Source organism: Mesoplodon bidens, assembly GCF_964165515.1.
Source record: "Mesoplodon bidens genome assembly, chromosome: 3".
Lineage (NCBI taxonomy): Eukaryota > Metazoa > Chordata > Mammalia > Artiodactyla > Ziphiidae > Mesoplodon > Mesoplodon bidens.
This window is the reverse complement of record NC_138178.1, coordinates 169,332,173-169,355,223: the sequence shown is the minus strand read 5'-3', so window position 1 is coordinate 169,355,223 and position 23,051 is coordinate 169,332,173. Positions and strand designations below refer to the sequence as shown.

At 48.6% G+C, this 23,051-nt stretch overlaps 1 protein-coding gene across 2 annotated transcripts in view; it reads left to right on the top strand.

Annotated features, from left to right (window-relative positions):
• The window catches only part of CLMN (calmin), a 124,928-nt gene that overhangs the window by 90,736 nt on the left and 11,141 nt on the right, over window positions 1–23,051 (top strand). The window contains exons 5-13 of one of the 2 annotated variants that reach the window (XM_081227570.1): window positions 1,245–1,337; window positions 3,083–3,273; window positions 5,292–5,485; window positions 7,471–7,553; window positions 12,599–14,212; window positions 17,111–17,301; window positions 21,793–21,853; window positions 22,462–22,532; window positions 22,945–23,041. In XM_081227570.1, coding sequence (XP_081083696.1) covers window positions 1,245–1,337; window positions 3,083–3,273; window positions 5,292–5,485; window positions 7,471–7,553; window positions 12,599–14,212; window positions 17,111–17,301; window positions 21,793–21,853; window positions 22,462–22,532; window positions 22,945–23,041 — 2,595 coding nt within the window. The remainder of the gene's footprint in view (window positions 1–1,244; window positions 1,338–3,082; window positions 3,274–5,291; window positions 5,486–7,470; window positions 7,554–12,598; window positions 14,213–17,110; window positions 17,302–21,792; window positions 21,854–22,461; window positions 22,533–22,944; window positions 23,042–23,051) is intronic. The other variant, XM_081227569.1, reaches the window with a different exon arrangement.

Below are 23,051 nucleotides of genomic sequence, written 5' to 3'. Positions count from 1 at the left end.
CACAACTACTGAAGCCCGTGTGCCTAAAGCCCATGCTCCGCAACAAGAGAAGCCACCGCAATGAAGAGAAGCCCGTGTACAGCAACGAAGGGTAGCCCCGCTCGCGGCAACTAGAGGAAAACTGCGTAGCAACGAAGACCCAACGCAGCCAAAAAAAGAAAAGAAAAAGTTTACCTTGATTTATTTGATTTCTCCTCTCCTCCCCCTGAAGAATGGAAAGGGTGGTAAAGAATGAAGAGGCGGAAAATGTGACACAGATGGATGTGGCCTGCAGTCTTCAATATTTACTCTCTGGCTCTTTACAGAAGTTTGCAGACCCCTGATCTACATACTCAGGTTTTGTTTGCAGAGTAAAATGATGACTTAGGGCGGTGGTCCTCAAACCCAAGCGTGTAGCAGAGTCACCTGGAGCTCCAGTTAAAATGCAGATCATGGCCCCTCCCAGAGTTTCTGATTCAGTTGGTCTGGGGGAGAATTTGCGTTTCTAAGGAGTTCCCAGGTGACAAGGCTGATGCTGCTGGTCCAGGAACCACACTTTGAAAACCAGTGCCTCAGGCATTCACCAAGGGCAATCCTCTGCAGTCAGAACATAGTTAAATAAATAACGTAATCTCTTAAGGGTTTCTCAAATATGCCCATTTGAACCAGTCAGTAGGGTATTTTGTTACGGAATGTTGCAGAAAGATGCAGAAACGCTGGGTAGCAGCCTTATCCCCACGCACTATTTCTAATGAGTAATGGATAATTGCCTTAGCTGTCCGTGTTCCTTGATCGCTGATGTCAGTGCTGTGTTTATCCAAAGACGTGTTATAAATCTGGAGGTTTGGTGGTGTTAGTGTAGTACACAGACCGCCCCTGGGCATTTACCATCTGTTCTTGGAAAAGGATGACTTTCTTACTAGGTGTGTGTCCTGGGCACGTTACATTGACTGCTCTGGAATTTCTTTACCGGAAATATAGAGATAATAGAAGAATCTGTGATGTGGGGTTGTGAGGATGAGCTGGGAGGATGCACACTTGTAAGGAGCTTAGAATAGTGTCTGCGCGTGTGAAGTACTATGCACGTGTTTATTAGACACACTTACATACACTTTTGCATGTTGGGGTCCCTGAGAGGTGGCCTGGGGCAGCACCGAACAGCACAGGTGAGAAAGAGAAACAGGCCCACGACGACAGCATCAGAAAATAACACGTTGCATCCTGTTTGGACTCTCTTGTTAAGCTTATAAATTGCTTCTCTCCAGGTAAAACTGGTTAGCATCGACGCGGCAGAAATAGCAGATGGCAACCCCTCTTTGGTCCTTGGGCTGATCTGGAACATCATCCTCTTCTTCCAGGTAAAGTCATTTCTTTCCTGTAACACACGGTAATGATCTCCAGCAGCACAAGAGTGGAGCTGGATGGAGGGAGACAGTGAGATTTCGTTTCTAACAGATTTCGACGTTTCTGTTTCCTGGGAAAGAACTGGAAGAACCTGGTTGCTAAAGGTTTTGAATTCCTGTGATTCTAAAAGTGACGTGAGCTCTCTTCTCCTCTTGGTACTTGAAGAGTTAACTATTTACTTCGAAAAGTAATTTTGTTCTAAAGTGTCCCAAGAGCTGGGGAATCCTTCCAACCAAAAATTGAACTTGGTACAGTTACTTTCCTAAAATGACTTGTATTCATCCGATACGGTTAAAGAGCCTGTCCAAAGATAGCTCTAGGAAGAGGTGTGTGTGACAGGAAAGACCTTGCTTTTCCATCCTGAGCACCCTCAGCCTCCATCTGGAAATGCAGATTTTATAGAGCAAGGGCAGGGTCTGTGGCTGGAGTATGAAGGGGATATTTCAAATTGTGCTCAGGTTCTTTTTCCTGAGTAGGAGGGAGTGAGCTGATGTTTTATCTTCTAAAATCCCCCTCTTTTGAAATAGAAAATCGTGGCTCGTTGCTTAATGGGTCTCCCAAGCATAAAAATGATCTTCACAGAGGCTCATGCTTACATTTCAGAGAAGAATGAGCTCAAACAAGGCTTGGAGACAATAGCCTTGAACTTACAAAACCAAAGGCTCCCTCTGAGCTTCAGTTTCCACATCTGTGAAATGGTAGCAGTGCTCCAAATATGTGGTGAGCATCAAGAGATGCTACGTGGGAAAGCCCTCTGTCAATTGTACAGTGTCATATACAGGCTTCGGTTACTGATGTTCGTTCTTCAACTCCCTGATAGACTGGAAACGTCCTGAAATGTGTAAAAAGTCCTTAACTCCACTCTGGATCGTCATTCATTTATTTGGTAAATGTTTAGTGAGTTTCTCCCATGTGCCAGGCTCTGAGCATACAAAGTCTTGCTCTCATGACTTTCTGGTGTCTCAGACAAGTCAGTCCCATATTATAGAATTCTGTGGTGCAGGCCATGGTCAGCATATGAGCAGAGTGTTGTAAAAGCTCCAAGCTGGGGCAACTATCTCAGAGGGGGAAGGGGGGAGGGGAACACTTCCTGGATAAAGTGACACCAGAGCAGGGTTTTAAAGAATGAGGAGTTTGCTAGACAAGTGCCTCTCAGACTTTATTGTGCAAACCAATCACCTGGTATGGGGGTGGTATTGAAATGCAGAGTCTGATTTCGTAGGTTTGGGGCGGGGCCTGGGGTTCTGCATTTCTCACAGGCACCCCGTGGTAAGAGCACATTTTGAGTAGCCAGGAGTTCAGTGTTGGAAGGGAGGGACATCCAGGCAGCAGGACCTGGGTGAGCACAGGCGGTGGGGCTTGAAACAGCATGATGCACTCTGGGAGCGACGGCCATGGAAGGACGGGGTAGGGGTAGGTGGAGTCAGGTCAGGAAGACCTCATCTGCAGCCTCTGGCCAGAGCTAAAGAGACTCCAGGAAGACATGATTTTCCCTGCAAAGCATCATTGCACGCACCACAGGCCACAAGAAACAGCCAGGCCATCATGAGTACTGCCCTGACCCCTGACACACGACCCTCAGGAAGGGGTTTCTCCCGATCTGGAGAACCAGTTCTGCACAGCTGGTCCCTCCAGCCGGGGTCCCCGAGGGACCGTGCTGGGTCTGCCTCCGGGGTCTGAAACGCCGTTTTCCTTCCAGATTAAAGAACTCACCGGCAACCTCAGCAGAAATTCTCCATCTTCCAGCCTGTCACCCGGCTCGGGGGGCACAGACTCAGACTCCTCCTTCCCACCCACGCCCACCGCAGAGAGGAGTGCGGTGATATCGGTGAAAGACCAGAGGAAGGCCATCAGGACACTGTTGACATGGGTGCAGAGGAAAACAAGGAAGTAAGCCGCACGCCCTGTTCCCCAGCACCCCGTGCTGCCAGGCAGGGGGAGGAGGGCTAAGAAAAAGGGCATCACCGTTTACTCAGTTATGTGCCCGGAGCTTCACACAGACCCTCAGAAAAGGGATTCTGTCAGTTTCTGTTTCTGCCACAAAACTGTACTCACCCCATGTTTGGTTTGCAGAAAGCTGATGATAGAATTTGAATAGAAATCCCAGGGGCCTTCAGCACATTAAATCCCAATGTGGGGATGGCCCTTGGATCCTAATAACATGGACACATTTATTATTAAGCTTCTGGGTATCTTTCAGAGTCTGTACCTACTTAAAAACGAGTAACGATAAAGGCTGCAACCTATCAGAGTCAGGTCTGGCCCTTCCAAAACTGAGACAGGTGAACTGGAACCAAGTTCCTGGCCTTCTGTTTAACCCCTTCCAGACTGGGGAGACCCTGGTGAATCTCTTACCTTTCTAAGCTGCATCTGTTAAGATGGTGACTTACCATTCACCCCCTTATGGGAGAGTTAGGGTTAAATGAAATAAACTCTGTGAAAGCACCTTGCAGAGTACCAGCACTGAGTAAGTGCTCAGCAGTGGATCCTGGCTCCCCAGTGTATGGAAATAAAAGATGGCAGGAAAAAATAAAAGATGAGAGAGAAGTTGGATCTTTGGGGTTTTGATTAAGGGGTTAAGCGTGATAGAGTTGATTAATGTGAGCAACCAGTAAATGGTATTTTAAAATAAATCAACCAAAAGTGAACTCATTGACAGGAGTTAGGGTGGCTATAAAGAGAGGAAGGGCCTTTGCGGGGAGTAGAACAGTCTGTATCGCCATTATGGCACTGGTCACAGGAATGGGTGCTTGTGACAAAATGTCACGGCACTTACACCATCCCCGTGACACTGAAGCCAATGAAATCCTAATTCGGTCTTGGTTTTAATAGCCCTGTACCCACGTCGATGTCCTGGTTCTGATAACACATGTAGGATGCTGCCGTAGGAAGCTGGGTGAAGGGTCTACAGGGGCCCTTTGTACTACTGTTGCAATTTCTTATGAATCTCAAATGATTTCTAAATAACAGGATTTTTTTTTTTTTTTTTTTTTTTTTGCGGTACGTGGGCCTCTCACTGTTGTGGCCTCTCCCATTGCGGAGCACAGGCTCCAGATGCACAGGCTCAGCAGCCGTGGCTCACGGGCCTAGCCGCTCCATGGCACGTGGGATCTTCCCAGACCGGGGCACGAACCCGTGTCCCCTGCATCGGCAGGTGGACTCTCAACCACTACGCCACCAGGGAAGCCCCAGGATTTTTTTTTTAAAGAGAGTTCAGGGATCACAGTTGAGAGATTGACAGGGGCGGATATGGTCTCAAAGGATGGAGTCCAAAGGAAATTAGTGCCTGGCAGGATTATCTATCTTTGTCACTTTTAATGTTATGATTTTATTTATATTAATCATGACATTAGCTATCCGTTAGCGAGTGGCTTTCATGTGCCATCTGCATTGCACATTAGATTGTCCACGTGACATGGCCGTTTTGGGGGATTCAACCTAATGCTTGCCCATGACAGCTGCCCTGTTTTATAAATGAGTTTGAGGCTTAGAAGGTATGTGACTCAAGGCCACAACACTGGAAGCACAGTGGGGCAGCCGAGTGTGAACTTGGGTCTTTCTGGCTCCATTTTTTTACACAACACATCTATGTTTGCTGCATTTTGAACATTACTGATAAAAGGAACAGTGTATAAAATGACTCCTTTATATATATGTGTGTATAAATATGTATATATCTGGGAATTGGGAAACACAAGGTTCTATTATGTCTCCTCGTGTGATGTACACCTTCCTATCCTGTTTGTCTGGAAATGGAAATACCGATGGTTCAGTGCAGCTATCCTGATCCTCAGGGCCTGGGGCCTCTTGGCCTCCCCAGGTCAGCAGCTCCCAGCCCCGCTCGGAGGCCAGCGAGGCATCCCCAAGTCTGCTTACTGACCTGCACTGAGGCTGCTGCTTTTCCTCAGGTATGGCGTGGCAGTGCAGGACTTTGCAGGCAGCTGGAGAAGTGGGCTGGCTTTCCTGGCAGTGATCAAGGCCATCGACCCCAGCCTGGTCGACATGAAGCTGGCGCTAGAAGACTCCATGCGGGAAAATCTGGAGAAGGCTTTCAGCATCGCTCACGACGCCCTTCACATCCCCAGGCTCCTGGAGCCAGAAGGTAGATGTGGTTCTCTCTCTCTTTCTCTTTCTTCGTAATAATGTTTTTTTTTTTTTTTTTTAAGTATGTAACACCTGCCGTCCAATCTGGAGAATACAGAAACATCTAATGAAGTCATTTTTATATCTCCTGTATTCCTGCCACTGAGATCATTTTCCCAGTATTTTTCCTTACATCTAATTACAATTTTTTTACCTAATTGGGATCATTCAGTGTATGTACGGTTTTGTATCCTACTTTTTTTAAACCTAACGTTATAATTGTGACATAAGTATGCTGATAGGAGGTCTTCAGGTCTTCATTACATATTTTTATTGGCCACATAATGGTCCATTTAGTGGGTGCACCAAAATTTACTTAGCTCTTTACTACTGGTGGACATCGAGGTTGTTTCAGAATAGTCATGTTTATATATAACGCTGCAGTGAACATCTTATTGGTTAAAGCTCGGTGTGCATCTCAGATTATTTCCTCCAGGACCAGGTCCCAACAGCAGAATGAATGATACAGCTAGAAAGTACTCACCTTTTTAGGGCACTTGGTTATCTCTGTCAAATCGCCTTCCATGTGGATTAGGCTAACTTAGGACTCCCTCTGGCAGTGTGTGAGGGTCCCAGCTCAACAGACTCGCTGATGGGGCAGGCAATGAGCTGGCTGCTGGCAGGGAGGGACTAAGACAGTAGGGAACAGAATCTTGGGTACAAGGAGAGCTGGAGTCTTCATTCCACCTTCTCTGCTCATCAGCCACTTGTGAGGCTTCACTCAAATCATTCCCCTTCTCTGGGCCTAGATTTCCTGAAGTGTACAATAAAGAGAAGAAACCTCCCTGGTCTGTGGGATCCTGCACGATCAAGCATCCCAAGATCCCATGTAAAAACCGTGTGTTCTTGTTGGTGAGAATGTAAATTGGTGCAGCTCTTACGGAAAACTGTGTGGAGGTTCCTCAAAAAATTAAAAATAGACAATCATGTGATCCAGCAAACCCTCTACTGAATATATATCCAAAGGAAATGAAATGTAAAAAAAACAAACAAAAATAAACCAACCACCTCAGGAAGTCCCTGGCAGTCTAGTGGTTAAGACTCAGTGCTTTCACTGCTGTGGGCCTGAGTTTGATCCCTGGTCAGGGAACTAAGATCCCACAAGGCGCACTGCATGACCAAAAACCCCCCCAAAACAAAAAAGCCCCCCCCAAACCCCCAGAACAAACAAACAAAAAACAAAAACAAAGGAAACGAAATTGCAATCTTGGAGAAATATCTGCACACCAGTGTTCACTGCAGCATTATTCACAATAGGCAAAGCATAGTAACAACTGACGTGTCCATCAGTGGATGAAGAGATAAAGAAAATGCTGTGTGTATGTACAATGGAATACTATTTAGCCACGAAAAAGAAAGAAATCCTGCCATTTACCACAACACAAATTAACCTGGAGGACATTATGCTGAGTGAAGTAAGCCAGGCACAGAAAGACAAATACTACATGATCTCACTTATACGTGGAATCTAAAAAAGCCAAACTCATAGAACCAGAGAGTATAAGGGTGGTTACCAGGGGCTGGGGATTGGGGGTGGGGTGGGAAAAGTAGGGAAATGTACAAACTTTCAGTTATAAGATGAATAAGTTCTGGGGAGTCTAACATACAGTATGGTGACTATAGCTAATAATACTGTATTGTGTACTAGAAATTTGCTAAGAGAGTAGATCTTAAGATTTCTCAGCACACCAAAAAAACCCAAAAAACAAAAAAGGTAACTCTGTGAGGTGATGGATGTGTGAATTAACTTGATTGTGGGAATTATTTCACAATGTATATGTATGTCAAACCATCATGTTGTACACCTTAAATATATACAATTTTCATTTGTCAATTGTACCTCAATAAAGCTGGAAAACAATTTTTTAATTAAAAATGTTTTAAATAAATAAAATAAAAACCGTGTTTTACGTGTCCTTCTAACTCCTGTTTCTCTCTTAACAGACATCATGGTTGACACGCCAGACGAGCAGTCCATCGTGACTTACGTGGCTCAGTTTCTAGAACATTTCCCGGAGTTGGAAGCCGTATGTCTGTTTTCCTTACCTATAATTCAGAAACCATACATTTCCATCAGCTGGCCATCACATGAAGCTTGGGGTTCAGGCTGTGTTGTTCTGTGTGACAGCCATAAGGGTCAAAACTCGATCTCAAGCGCCTTGAGCGTTGCTTTGCCACTTATTCATTTCAAAATCATAGATAACGTGTATGACATTTAAAAGCAGAGTGGGAAGTTAGGCACACCTCTTACAAACCTCTTCCCATCCCAAACTTTATTAAGATTAGAAGAGATGCCCACTTGTAATATGAATCAGCTACTTGATTTTCTAGATGTCAGATGGAACATTTTAGCAATCTACCAGATTTGATCAGAATGTGAAAAATTCTCATAGACAATGACCATTCAAAAGCATGCCTTTTTATTTTCAGAATCTGAGTATACTTGGTGACAGATTTTTTGGAGCAGAATCAGACCTTTTTTTTTTTTTGCGGTACGTGGGCCTCTCACTGCTGTGGCCTCTCCCGTTGCGGAGCACAGGCTCCGGACGCGCAGGCTCAGTGGCCGTGGCTCACGGGCCCAGTCGCTCCGTGGCATGTAGGATCTTCCCGGACCGGGGCACGAACCCGTGTCCCCTGCATCGGCAGGCAGACTCTCAACCACTGTGCCACCAGGGAAGCCCCAGAATCAGACCTTTTAAAAGTTGTCATGGCTCTGTTGAACCTCCAGCCAACCCGTGCATAAGCCCAAGATGATAATAACACTGATCACAAGGATAACAACAGTCCTTTATTGAATTTACTGGAAATCTGCCAAACACCTACTGCTGGCGCAGGGGAACTTAGCAATAAACAAGATGGATGAGGTCCCTGACCTTTTGTAGCTTTGTTCTAATAGAGAAAACAGTTGACAAGTCAGCAAACACATCATCATTTCAGGTAACGTTAGACGTACTAGACAAAAAAGAAAAAAGCATCAAGAGCTAATACTTGCAGGGAGAATGGGCTGCTCTTGTAGCTGGAGGCTTGTCAGGTAACCATCCCTTGTGTCTCTGGGCTGACTGCCACCTCTGCAATTCCACTTGACTTGGTATCATTATTTTCATTTTGTAGAAGAGAAAACAGATACTCTAAGAGGCTTAAAGAGCTCTCCAGGGTTGCCCAGCTACCAAGTGCAGAGCTGGGGTTTGATCCCACTTCTCTGCGGTTGCAAAGTTCAGGCTTTTAGATTCCTTACAACATATGCTGAAACTGAGACCCCATTTGGTATAGCTCAGAAGAGCCAGACTGGGTCTTCCCCAGGATGTGGCTTTCATTCCAGTCCCTACCTATGTGTGTGTTTCCCATCTGTTTCTGGCCCACAGATCACTTTCCAGGGTGCTTTAGAAGCAGGCATTCCACGGGCTGGAATGTCCGTTCTTCCACTTGAAGCTGTGTGACCTTGAGCTGCTTACTTAACCTCTCTGATACATGTCCGTATGAGATGCCATCTGTAAAATGGAAAGATGACTCACATTTCAGAGTTACGTGAAGAATAAATAGATACATAAAGTACTTACTCCTGTGCGTGGCACAGCAGTTGATGCCCAGAAAATGGTGGTGATGTTATTTTGTACTTGAATCTTCATAGACCATTACTAAATTCTGAAATACTAGGCACCAGGGCTTTTATTAGCCCTGAGCTCTTAAGCTGTAGGCAGAGTTTAAAATTAACTAAAATTTATGATATTTGTGTGAGTCAGGGTCACGGCCAGGATTCAGTAGATCTGACCCTTGGATCTCCCCAGTGCTGGGGTCAGAGACTAGGGCTGGGGCAAGAGAGGTTGAACAAGATATGATACCTGGTATAGGTCATCCTGACTCATGGAACACAGTGCATCACCACAGAACAGTCCATTTACATCCCCAGGGGAATACAGATGAGCCATCCCAGCTAATCTAGACTCCCATTAAACTGCTGTTTTTTTTAAGCTTAACAATTCAGCTGAGTTTAGTACATTTCAGTAAACATTCATTAAGCCCTGACCGCGTACCAGACACTGTGCCTGGCTTTATGGCCCGACGTACGGTTTCTTTGGGTAAACATACCATATGCACTTGCAAAGAATGTGTCTTGTGCAGTGAAAGCTTTGACAGTCTTTAAATATCAATTAGGTTGAGTTGGGTAATATGCTGTTCTAATATCCTAGGGACATACTGACTTTTTTTTTGCTTTTCCTATCCATGAGTGTGAGGGAGAAACGTTGAAACTCTCTGACTCATGATTGTGGATTTGTTGCGCTTCTCAGTTCTGTCAGCTTTTGCTTTATGTGTGTGGAAGCCCTGCCACACATGACACACATGTAGCACTGTTGTCTCTTCCTGACGACATCATCAGTTTATGTCTATTTGTATTTTAGTTTGTCTTGGAGTGTCCTTGGTCTGACAGGAATATAGCCATACCAACTTTCTTATGATTAGTGTTTGTGTGATACATCTTTTACCATCTTTCTCCTTTCAGAGTACGCTTATGTTTAAAGCACATCTCTTGCAAATAGTATAGAGTTGGGTCTTGTTTTTTATCCATTCTGACAAGAATTAGTGTGTCATTTTATTCGTGTCTTTTTTTACCATTTACTTCACGTAGTCTACCATCTTGCTTGTTGTTTTCTATTGGTCCTATCTGTTCTATGCTCCCCCGTCCTTCCTTTCTAACTGTTTTTCTGATTATTCAATTACTTTTTTTTTTTTTTTTTTATGGTACACGCGCCTCTCACTGTTGTGGCCTCTCCCATTGCGGGGCACAGGCTCCGGACGCGCAGGCTCAGCGGCCGTGGCTCACAGGCCCAGCCACTCCGCGGCATGTGGAATCCCCCCAGACCAGGGCACGAACCTGTGTCCCTTGCATTGGCAGGCAGACTCTCAACCACTGCGCCACCAGGGAAGCCCTCAATTACTTTTTTGGTTTCCATTTTATCTCCTCTGTTGGCTTTAAAACAACATCTCCTTGTTTTATCTTTTTAGTAGTTTTCCTAGGGGTTATAATATTCATCTTGAACATAACTCAGTCTACTTTGGATTACTATAATACAACATTAAATAAAACGCATATTTATATATTTGTATATATGCAACTATTTCATTCCACTCACCTCTTCTCCATTCCTTTGTGCTGTTATTGCCTGACTTTCTTCTGCATATGTATTATTTGTGCTTTAAACAGGAGACTTTTTAAGAAAACTTTTAAAATAGTCTTTTATATTGGCCATACATTTACCATTTCAGGTACTTTTCATTCCCCCCTTCAGCTCCAGGCTTTCATCTGTGATCCTTTCCTTCAGCCTGAAGAAAAACCTTTGTACTTCTTATAGTATAGGTTAAGCAGTTATTGTAGACTCTTTATTTACTAGTTCTAACCCCAGGTTATCTCTGGGTCTACTTCTAATGACTATTGTTTCTGCTGATTATGGGTCTCTTCTCTTGCTTATTTGTGTCTTAAATTTTTTTTATTTTATGCCAAACCTGGTGTACAAAAGAGCAGTACAGTTGAGGTAGATGACATTTTCCCCCCAGAGAATAGAGCCCTTTCCCAAACAAGGACCTAAAATGAGGAGCTGATCATTTTGACCTTCTCAAGAGTTGATAAGGGTTCTGTTGCAGTTTTATTTAATTTCAGCCCTCCAGTTTCAAGTAATTGTATAATGAGGTCAATCCACTCTCCCTACCAGTGCATTGGGAGCCAAGCTCTGCAGTACCACCAAGATTGCTCTCTGCTTTTCAGCCCTGCTCTCAGCTGCTGCATCTTTTTGTTTCTAACTGAAGTGTAGTTGATTTACAATGTTATGTTAGTTTCTGGCGTACAGCAAAGTGATCCAGTTACATACATATATTCTTTTTCATATTCTTTGCCATTATGGATTATTACAAGATATTGAATATAGTTCCTTGTGCTATATAATAAGTCCTTGTTGGTTATCTATTTTATATATAGTAGTGTGTATATATTTACCTCAAACTCCTAATTTATCCCTCCCTTGCCTTTCCCCTTTGGTAACCATAAGTTTGTTTTCTATGTCAGTGGGTCTGTTTCTGTTTTGTAAATAAGTTCATTTGTATCATATTTTAGATTCCATGTATAAATGATATCATATGATATTTGTCTTTGTCTGTCTGCCTTATTTAACTTCGTACGATAATCTCTATGTCCATCCATGTTGCTGTCAGTGGCGTTATTTCATTCTTTTTTATGGCTGAGTAATATTCCAGTGTGTGTGTGTGTGTGTGCGTGTGTGTGTGTGTGTGTAAATATATACACCACATCTTCTTTATCCATTCTTCTTTTGGTGGACACTTAGGTTGCTTCCATGTCTTAGCTATTGTGAATAATTCAGCTGCATCTTACTTAGCAAAAGTCCCTGTGTGGGAGAATTAGTATATGAAGAGAACTAGTTTTGTGTTTGGGCCCCTTCTAGATTCAATCTCTCATGCCAGCCCACACAATCAATAAATATTTAGCTGATCTTTCCTTATCTCGGATGAGTTCGCTCTCCTGTCCATACCCAGACCAGGCAGTGGCCCACAGGTATGAAGTCACGGACAATCTCTGCTCACTTAGGAAGGGCTCATCCTTCTCCAGAGTTCAGTTCATTGATATGTCTTTGCAGCCATAGCTTTAAAAAAACACATTCGGGGCTTCCCTGGTGGTGTAGTGGTTGAGAGTCCGCCTGCCGATGCAGGGGACATGGGCTCGTGCCCCGGTCCGGGAAGATCCCACATGCCGCAGAGTGGCTGGGCCCGTGAGCCATGGCCACTGAGCCTGCACGTCCGGAGCCTGTGCTCCGCAACAGGAGAGGCCACAGCAGTGAGAGGCCCGTGTACCACAAAAACAACAACAACAACAAAACACATTCTTTTTAACTTTGGTGTTCTCACATTTCAGCAGGAGCAATAGTCATTTGCCAGTCTACATCTGCATCAGAACACTTCCATTCCTTCTGAAGTGCTTTTTCCACTTCGGTGTTTGTGTTTTGAGAGGGGACGTTACGTGACACTTAGACGCTCTGCTGATTTCACGTTGCCCTGTATTTCTTGGCAGGAGGATTTTGCGGATTCCGACAAAGAAGCCCCTATTGAAGCCACCTTCGTTCGCATCAGAGAAACCCCTTCTGAACAAGAGAGCACCGTCTTCCTTCTGACTGAGAACGGGGAGCGTGCCTATACTGTCAACCACGAAACGAGCCACCCGCCACCCTCCAAAGTCTTCGTCTGTGACAAGCCTGAGGGTGTGAAGGAGCCCTGCGTTACCAGCCGGGAGCTGGCAGACAGCTGCTCTGAGTCCATGCACCAGATCATTGACCAGGTTCTCCAAGGGGTCCCAGGGCAGATCAACAGCACCAGTGAGCTGGCTCCGGAATCTTCCATCTTATCATCCAGAAAGGACAGCCAGAGGTCCACCTCTCTGCCAATCAAGAAAACTGTGCACTTTGAGGCTGACACCTACGGGGATGCCTCCTGCAGTAGGGACCCTTTCTACAGTCCAGACCTTTGCTTCGAAGGAAGCCCAAGAGAGACCAGGGAGTCGTCCAAGCAGGACGGACAGGTCTTGGCAGCTGAGGTTGCTGAGGAAACACTGAAACAGGAGGCCCCAGAGATCCTGGAAGCAGCTTCCAGTGAGGCCCCCAGCGACGTGTCTTCAGTGGATGGTAAGGTCAGTCATCCTCCGACTCCCCAGACCTCTCCCTCCTGGAATGGGGCGTCGGAGAGGGCAGCTAGCCCAGGGGAAGAGGGCCGTTCCCCCTCAACGCTGGGAGAGGATACCATTGTGGCCGATTCCATGGAGATCAAGGTTAAGCTGCTGACTGTAGAAGCTATGGATAAGGAAGACTCTTTTGAAGGCATACCATTAAAAGCCTCGAAATTTAACAGCGACCTCGTAGATTTTCCCTCCACCAGCCAGGCTTTCCACGAGGTTCCTTCGCCTCATGAGAAAAAACCTGCCAAGGAGGAGGTGTCAGAGGATAGTGCTGAGAAGTTGCGTAAAAGGAGAGGTAAATCTGCCCACAGGAAGACAGATTTGGATGAGCCCCCTGTGAAGCCCAACCAGCAGGAACCTCACAAGGACCCTGGACCAGAAGACCAAGGCTATTCTTTGGCCCCTGAGGAGGCACCGGTGGATAAAAAGCCAGAAAAGGCCAAGCACGAGTCCCCCTGGCGCCGTCGGGGTGAGGAGGAAGGGGAAGCCGAGGGCCCACGGGGCCTTCGGGGAGAATTGCCTTCCAATCCACCAAGCAGCAGCAGCAGCTTGGAGACCCTCTACAGCTCCAGCGAAGAAGGCCTGGATTTCAAGCCGTCTCCACCGCTCTCCAGGATCTCCATCATCCCCCATGACCTTTTCTACTACCCGCATTATGAGGTTCCCCTGGCTGAGGTTTTGGAGGCTTATGCAGAAGGCATGGAGGATTTGAAAAACGAAGAAGTGGACCTCGAAGAGCCAGAGGGGTATCTGCCGGACCTGGGGGCTGGGGAGGATGAGGCCGGGGGTGCCGAGGCCTCCCAGAGCAGCTGCAGCTTCCCCGGGCTGGGCAAGGACCACCCCCAGGCCAGCATCGCGGAGGATGCCAGACCAGCCTCGGAACCCAGGCCCACATCCCCGCAGGAGGACCACCAGCCAAGGGAGGACGCAGAGAGTGTCCCCGTGCAGGACCACCAGGTACTTGACTGCGGGTTCGGGAACGCTGAGTGGGGAATTCTGTGCTTCTCCTAAGCTCGGCTTCTTCCTCCATAAAATAGAGAAAGGCAGCTTCCCTCACCGGCATCCCAGGTCCAGAATTTAAGGAGACACTCACTCAGGCTCAGGCAAGGTCAGGGTTAGCACCCAAGAGGAGCACTTGTCAATTTTGCTCCCTGGGTGCCTCGCTGGCCTCCCCCTAGTCTGGGCCCTGCACACAGGCTGCCAAGGAGATCAGATGAGGTCGTGCTTGAGGTGCTTGAGGGTCCAGCATAGTAGGAGCAGCAATCATTTTAAGTAGTAATCGCAGCTCTACCTAGCATGCACTTAGTGGACTTTACCCCCAACTCCGCGGCAGCCTGGGAAAACCAAGCCAGACCTCACACTGGACTCCAGCCTTGATTTTTAAAGGCCTTTTGCCTGTTGAGCACTGTTGTTTGGCTCCTGTGGTTAGAAGTGGGCTGTGTACACAGGGCAAGGCGGACGCGCACTTCTGAGCCGGAGCAGCTGGGCACGTGCTCTTCTGCCACCTCGTGTCTCCACGTCCTCTGGCCCAGCAGCTTCAGAGGGGCCCCCCAGAGTGAGCAGTGAGAGGGTGTGGGGAACCCTGACTGCATGTCCCTCTGGGTGCCCCTCCCCGCCCTCCCCTCCGGACAAGCCCACCTCCTCCCTGCCTCCCAGCCTGCCTCTGGGCTTTGCTGGAGCTGGTCCCCCATCTGGACGCCCTTCCCCACACTTGGCTTGGCGAGCGCTTACTCATCTTCAAAGCCCAGTGCCAACAGCACCCCCTCCCGGGAGGCCGCCCAGCCCCTCTCCAGGCAGAGCGGTCACTCTTCCATTTATAGTGATGACATTCTCGATGGTTCTCTAGTGGACTGCTGCTGCTTTCGTGGGTTGTGGTTTTCTCTCCTGGGAGAGAGTGAGCATTTGTGTATTAATCTCTGGGCTCCAGAGGCCAGCCTGACAGGAAACAAGGTGCATTGCATGACAGTTTGGGGTATCAGGTGAGGGCAGGTAAATTAAACCCTGAGGTGCTGGGAAGCCAGGACAGGACCCAGCGGAGGCCCAAAGGTGCTCAGAGGAGTGAGAAAGCCTTGCCCTGGGGAGGCTGCAGGAGAAGGGGAACGTGAGTAGCCTTAAAAGGCGTTTAGGATTTAGATGGGCCATAAGTGGTAGCATCGTTTAGGGGTTTGCCAGCTCCAGGCGGTGGGGAGTAGCTGCCCGAGCACTGGGGGCCGCAGAGTCCTCTGGCACTAACAGTCTAGAAGCCACGTGTGGCCGGACTTATCCTTTGGTGCCGAGCACCCATTCTCTGTCCGTTTTCGGCTGCAGAAGAGGGCTGGGTGGCTCCATAGGTGCAGGAGGCCTGCCTGCCACCTTCCCCTTCCGCCCAGGGGCAAGGAACCTAGTCCTGTCCCCTGCCCCTCGCCCTCGGTCTGCTGTCTGTCAGAGCAGGCTTGTCCTGTGGGAGACCCGAAGATCCGGCGGGGTGAGAAATGCCCCTCAGTGACATCAGGTCTCGGGGTCCCCAGGTTGGGGGATGACAACAGCAACTGGGGTGATTCTCTGGATTATTACAGGCCAAAAATTCTTTTAGAACAAAAGAAAGGGGACTGGAGTTGCCCTGAGTTGCCTTTCTGCCCCTCTGTGCGACTTAGAATGGCTAATGAGAGCCTGAGTTCCCCTCCCCCAGTGATGGAGTGTGGCCTGTGGGCACGCAGATTAGGCGTCCGACGAGCAGGTGCCCACTGCTCCCAAGCACACCTTGCCATTGGCTCCCGAGTGTAGCCCTAGTCTTGATCCCTGTGAGTGAGCAGGGGCGGGGGAGGGGAAGGGGTGCAGCCCAGGAGGACTTGCCTCCTGACCGAGAGGATGACAGGGGGTGGAGAATTTCTCTGATACCTGGCCCTTCTTTAAAAAGAAAAGAGAAAACTGTCTTCTAAATGGACTAGAAAATGGCAAGTTCTACTTCTAGTCTTTAAGAAAATGAGTCCTCTCCTCATTTCACCTTTCCGAAAAGGTAGCATTTGCTCCTTGATGATGGAGGAGCAACTGGCCTTTCAGATTGCTGAGGGCGGTTTTAATTTCTGCAGGGAGCTTTGTTCTCCTGGGCTGCACGGCCGGCCACTCTGATCCTCTTGTTGGGACACCTGTTGAGCAGGTTTTTCCAGCCCCTGTGAGAATGCTTGAGAGGTGCTTCCAGCAATTCTCACGCTTCTCCGTTTCACGTGGGAGCATCGCTGGTGGGTTTCAGAGTGCCTGGTGGGGGGGTGGAGGTCAAAGATCTTCCTTATCATATAAATGCTACAAAGGTGGCACTACCATACACCTTCGGCCAAAAGCACAGTGAAGCTTCATCTCTCCAAACACAGGAGCCACCTTCACACCCCTTGGCCCACCTGGCCTCTAAGATTTGTTCCTCTGTTTAAGTGGATGATGGTTGTGTGAAAGATCCAACCACTGTCCACTGTGAGGGACGTCCTTTATAGGAAGCACTGTGGTATAGTGGGAAGAGGCTGATAATCCTTATACCCATTTGACAGACAAGGAAACCAAGGATCAGAGAGATAGTCAGTTGCTCAAGGTCAGATAGCTGACTTAGCCAGGATTTGAAACCAGGTCTTACTGACTGTAAAACCCATGCTGTTTTCGATCAATTAGTCTGGAGCATTTGGAACTCTGCCCGGGGAGCAACAGTTCGGGTGGGCTCCATGGTGGGCTGTGCTGGAAGGAACCCATGGAAGAGGCAGGATTGGAAGGGGCGCCCTAGCTGGCCCTCGGAGTCAAGGTGGAGCAGGGCGCTGCCGGGTGGTGTCACGCACTCAACATCTCAGCATAAAATTCTGACTTGTGTTTGGTTGTCATATCCTTCGGTCCCAGGAATTTCCAAACTCGGAAAACTTAGCAAACCCATTAGAAGAAAAGGTAATGGAAGAACCGATCAGCAGTAAAAAAAAGGAAAAAAGAAAACACGTGGACCACGTAGAAAGTTCAATATTTTTAGCACCCGGAACTGTTCGCTCCTCAGATGACCTGGAAGAAGACACCTGTGACCACAATGTCCTTTCCAGGTATTTGATTAACAACTTCTCACCCCAGAGCCTGAGCTGGGAAGCTACTCTCTGAACTCATCCCATTTCCGGTTTCTGATTGGATGGGGGACGCAGGGGTGGGGCTGGACAGCAAGGGAAACAGATTCAGGCAAAGTCCTCTTTCTTCACACCTGGGCTCCCCCACTGACCTCCCCCAAACAATATCAGACCTGCCCGTAATCAGCAAAACCAGAAGCCCCTGAACTTTGCCTTCTCTCCTCGCTCCAAGGAGCTTTGGGTGGAAACTGGCAGTGAGCAGAGAGGTGGCTGAACCGTACGTAGGGGTCGAGTATGAAAAGTAATAGCCTTGGAGACTCTGCCGGCCGTCTGTGGCCCCTGATAACCTCCGGTCAGGCTAGGTAGAGACCAAACTTAGCCGTTTATAAGCATCTTACAGGATCAGTAGGGAGGCACTGCATATGCGTGGAGGGGACCATGTATCACTGTCGCATGGAAGCTGGACTTTAATATGACCGCTTCACCCACGAGTTTGGGTCCAAGGCAGTTAGGGTGGTCGATTCACCACAGGGGAGGAGTGGGCAGGGAGGATACTGAGCTCTGAGTGCCAGGAAGCGTGTAGCACACATCTGCTCTGTCACTCTGAGGCCACTGGATGGTCCGGATTTGTCCCGGGGAAAATAGGTAGCTGCTGAATGTCAGAAGACCCTGGTCTCTCCCCATTATCCCTCATCATCACAAAGATCACCATTTACAAGCCCTTATGTATCGGGCATTTCCCATACATGTGTTCGTCAATTCTCGTGGGCACCCCGATAGGCAGGTAGGTGGGATTGTGCATCGCTGGGAAGCTTGGAGGGTACCTCCCAGCTTAGGAGATGGAACAGCTGGGGTCTTGGACCCAGACCTGTCAGGTGCCATGGTCCACGTTCCTTCTGTGACCCCGCGTTGGCTGTGCTGGGTGAGCCATGCTGGATGCAAAGGGAAATTATTGAGATAAGCCCTGGGGGAGTGAGTGGGGGAAGCGCATACAGGGAGAGCCGGAGGAGAGGCCGGCCGGTGCCCTGCTTCCCACCTGCCCTCCTCTTGTCTCCCGTGCTGAGCTGTGGGGGACAAAGGGAGGGCAGACGGGAGCCCGGGGGAGCAGGCTCAAGGCACCACGGAAGGCTGCTGCTACCTTAGCCCGTGACTCCCAGAGTCCTCCTCCCTGCCCTTGGCTGTGACTAGCCGGCAGACGTCTATGTCTCACGTGCAGCTGGACCCGACCCCGCCCTAAGTGCAGATGAGCGCTTCCAGGCAAGTGGTCCAGGGCTGTCATCTACTCAACCACAACTCAGGAGGGGCCACTGGTCATTTGCCAGCCTGCCCCGCTTCTCCCTAAGCAGTCTTTGAGCGGTCACTATGTGGTGGGGACATGGGGACTTCGGAAGAGGTCCGCCATGGCTCCGCCCTCCAGGGTCTCCCAGCTGGAGGGAGAGGAGACGTGCTCCGTCTATCCTGCTGGGACTGGGTGGGCACCTTAGGTGTAAGAGGCAAGTGAGGTTTCCCGGTGAGACCTCAGAGGCAGGCGGAGAGGGTCAGGGCAGCCTAGGCGCTGAGACGTCATTGGAATTCCGCCTTGAGGGCTGAGTGGGATTTGGGTTTGGGAGAGGGAAACAGGGGACTTTCCAAGTGGAAGAAACAGCCTGAGGAACAGCTGGCACATAGCAGGCACCTCAGGTAATATTTGTTGAATGCGAGGGGGCACGGGAGGAGAGACCAGAGGGGCATGGTGGGGCAAAGCAAGTGAATGCACGGGAGGAGAGACCAGAGGGGCATGGTGGGGCAAAGCAAGTGAATTGGGTGCGTGCTGCTTCGGAAGGACCAGCAAAACCTGCCCTGGTGAAGATGGAACCGTGGGGGAGGGATGTGGAAACGTAAACCGATATTTCGGTGTCTGTGGGCGTGAGGCCTGGCTGACCTTTCAGTGCAAAGGTTTTACTCTGATCTCCCAGTTCCTCCATCCCATCTCACGTCAGGCAAAGCTGTAGCTATTATGAAGCATTTTCGCCGAGGTAGAAGCTACACGCCAAAAGTAATCGGACAGCATAGAGGGGCGCTCATGCCCACGAATGAACGCGCACCCCGGCGCCCGTCCTGTGCTCACGGCCGTCTCACCTGCCCTCCCCGTTTTACACTCGAGAGAACTGAGTTCAGAGAGGTCATTGCCTGGCCGAGACTATGGAATGAGAGAGCCCCGACATCTCTCTTCCCAGGGAAGGCACAGGATGTTTTCCTGGCTGTCAGTCACCCCCTTGGCTTCCCGTTGGTCTCAGCAGAAAGGCCGCTGGTCCAGAGCCTGCAGGACCCCACCCCTCGTGGCCTGTCCCCCAGCCTCATCTCCATCCACCCTCGGTCACCCTCTCCCCCATCCCTAGCACACTAAGCACCCTGGCCTTAGTTGAGGTCCTGGAATGCCCCCCAACATAAGTTCCTTCATCCTTGAGGACCCTCTGTCCCCTGCCTGCTCCCTTGGGTCTCAGCTCCACTACCACTTCCTCCAAGCAGCCTTCTTGGATTCTTCCAGGCTATTTTTGATTCCCCTTTCTGTATTCTCATAGCCTCTGTTCTTTTTCTCCACAGCATTGATCAAAGCAATAATTTCTATAATCATTTATGGAAGGATGTATTTATCACCTGCTCTTCCCCTAGACGGTGAGCCAGCTCCCTGGAGGCAGGGAGGGCACACCAGCGTATCCCAGCATTTAGCTCGGCACCTGCCTTATAGTCGGCATCCAAAGAACAAAAGTTATTCGCGGGGGATGATGAGTGAATGGCTGCTCGCAGTCCACGGCAGGCTCCTGGAGGAGTGGGTCCTCAGCATCTAGCTCGGGGCCCCGCACACAGTAGCCTCCTGATCATGCTTTGCTGAAAGAATGAAGTTCGGGATGCAAACATGAATACGTCTCATAGTGATTTGACTATAACACAAAAACCACCTTCAAGAAAGCATACTGAAAAAAAAGGGGGAGAGGGAAAAATGAGATCCACCCCCCGCCCAGGGATGAGCTTTTTTACTAGAAAACATTACAAATATGTGGTCTGGGGGGGAGTGGAGAGTGGTCCTGTGTTTCCAGGACCACTTGTTGAGTTGACTCTTATGGGCACTGTTGGGTTCCAGGCACCAGTGTCTTTTTTTTTTTTTTTTTTTTTGCGGTACGCGGGCCTCTCACTGTTGTGGCCTCTCCCGTTGCGGAGCACAGGCTCTGGACGCGCAGGCCCAGCGGCCATGGCTCAGGGGCCCAGCTGCTCCGTGGCATGTGGGATCTTCCCGGACCGGGGCACGAACCCGAACCCATGTCCCCTGCATCGGCAGGCAGACTCTCAACCACTGCACCACCAGGGAAGCCCTATTTTTTTCTTTGTAGGTGCATTTTGTTTCATTTCTGTGCTGTGATACCAGCCAGGAAAAACTAGCACAGGCTTTGGATTGAGGAAAAGGACTGAAGTTTCCCTAGGCCTAGCCCCGCCCCTGGCATGTAGTAGGTGCTCAAAACCTGCTAGCTGGAAACGTGCCCCAGGAAAGGGAAGAGCTTGGGGATGTTTGGAGGACAGCCATGGGCGGGAACAACAAGGCTGCCAATCATGGGAATAAACTCGTGAGTCAGGTGCCTCTTTCCCAGACCCCATAATGCCACATAGTAGGTCTGCCTTGAGGAAACTAACATGACTGTCTCTGTATCAGGCCCATCCACATGCAACACCTCTTTCTCCTGTGGAGCAATAGGGCAGGGCCACTTTGACCTGCAGTAGGCTAGTATCCCCGCCAGCTCCATGAAGTAGGTAGGGTGGGAATGATGATCCATTTCACAGATAAGGAAAACTGATCAGAGATGTAAATATTTGACCAAGGTTGCCAGTTAATCATCCAGGAGCCCGGATGACAGCCCAGGCCTCTGGTTGGGTATCTTTTTGCCTTAGCCCTGAGTGAGCCAGCTTTATTGGAAGATCAGAGGAACACATCAGCCTCAAAGATATAGTCAGAAATTCAGCCTTCTCGTGTATGAAAGGAAAAGAGGTGGTCAGCCCAAGAGCTAGGCAGTCAGCAGCCTGTGCACAGCAGGGAACACTGCAAAGGGAGTCCAGGGCCCAGGTCTCAGCCCAGGTCTGACTTTAGCTTGCAGAGGACATCTGGTGAGTTCCAAGACTATGGGATACTTAGAAAAAGAGATCCCTTCCTGCCCCCAAATCCTATGATTTTTAAGAATATGTGGTCTGCTTTCTATTTGAAATTCTTTCTCACTGTTTTTTTTCTTTTTTTTTCTTGTTAACGAGGGCTCAGTGTGTCCCTTTCACATCATCCTGCTGTTTGTAAACACGCTCCACCCCGAGTGGGTCTACTGGATACCATGTCTCATTTCCATCACTAGGTCAGAAATCAGAGCTTGCCTAACTCCACATGTGGCAGCCTCAGGATGGGGGCAGCAAGAAGTTCTTGGTGGCACCAATTCAAAACGTGTGTTTATTTTGCAGGACAAGTCACAGTGACTCCAGCATTTACGTTCAACAACATGCTAATAGGTCTTCGGAATCGGTTAGTATGTGAATTTCTTCTTCTTTCATCCGGCCCCTGCTAATCAATTCCTTTCCATCCCTCCTCCTCCCCAGCCCAGAGCTTTGAAATTACTGACTTGCAACAGCTATGCTTTGGGATAGAAGACAAGCAAATTGAAACCTTGTCACTAAGCATAGTCCGATCAGATGTCCAGTTTGGGCAATAGGGGATGTAAATAAAGTGATGATTTTAAAGCCCAAAGGCATCTTTGTCATAACAAACGCATCTAAGACCCCACCCCTGCACACACGTCCAGAAAGATCACGTTCAAAGACAGAGGTGCCCCATAAGCAGAGGGTTCACTTTGTCTTCGCAACCTCTTAGCTGTGGATGTGTTGGGACCCAAAGCCCTGGGATCCACAGCTTGCCCTGATTCAGGTTGTTATGGAGGAGGGGACCCTTCCGTCCCCCAGTGGGAATAACGTAGAACACTGCATAGTCATTTTACTTTGGAACTTGATGTTCGCAAGATTGAGAAAATCATGGCATGCTCGACTCTGTATGTTTAAAATCATTTCATTTTCTGTTTCAGAGATTTCATCTTTACTAACTGGGTTGCGGGGTTTTGTTTATAAATTTCACTGTAGGATCGTTTTAGCTGTGTTCAGCTGAGGAACGCACCAGATCAGGATGACAGAAGAAACCGAACGTTAACCAGGTAGGTGGCAGTGGTCCAAGCTTGGTGGGGCTTAAAAGGATATTTTTTCTTTAATTACGCAGCCTACCTTCTGGGGGTGGCTATTCTCCAACAAGGCTGTGTTGGATAACAGTATTAATAGTCTGGACTCATGCAAGAAAATACTCGTTCTGGAAAAAATGAACGGAAATTGAATATGAGTGGGAGGGGAAATTAGATATGAGTTCATGTTGATGGGCAGGGCATGGTTCAGAAAATGACTCGGTTTAAAGACAGGTCTGGGTCATGAGCCTGTGGCTGTATTTAGATGACACAGTGGTATAAGCCGGCCCTCCGAGGCAGATACAGGCAGAAGAGGTAGGGACGGGATACTGTGTGTGTTCTAAACGCAGTAGCCCCTGACAACTGTGTTCATTCTGTGTCACCACTGCAGGTACAATACTCAGAAGCTCACTGAGCTGATTTCACAGTTTTGTGGCATCAGAACAGACATGAAGAGGGAATGCAAACATGCCAGGATGTCTATGAAAGTATTTCTTA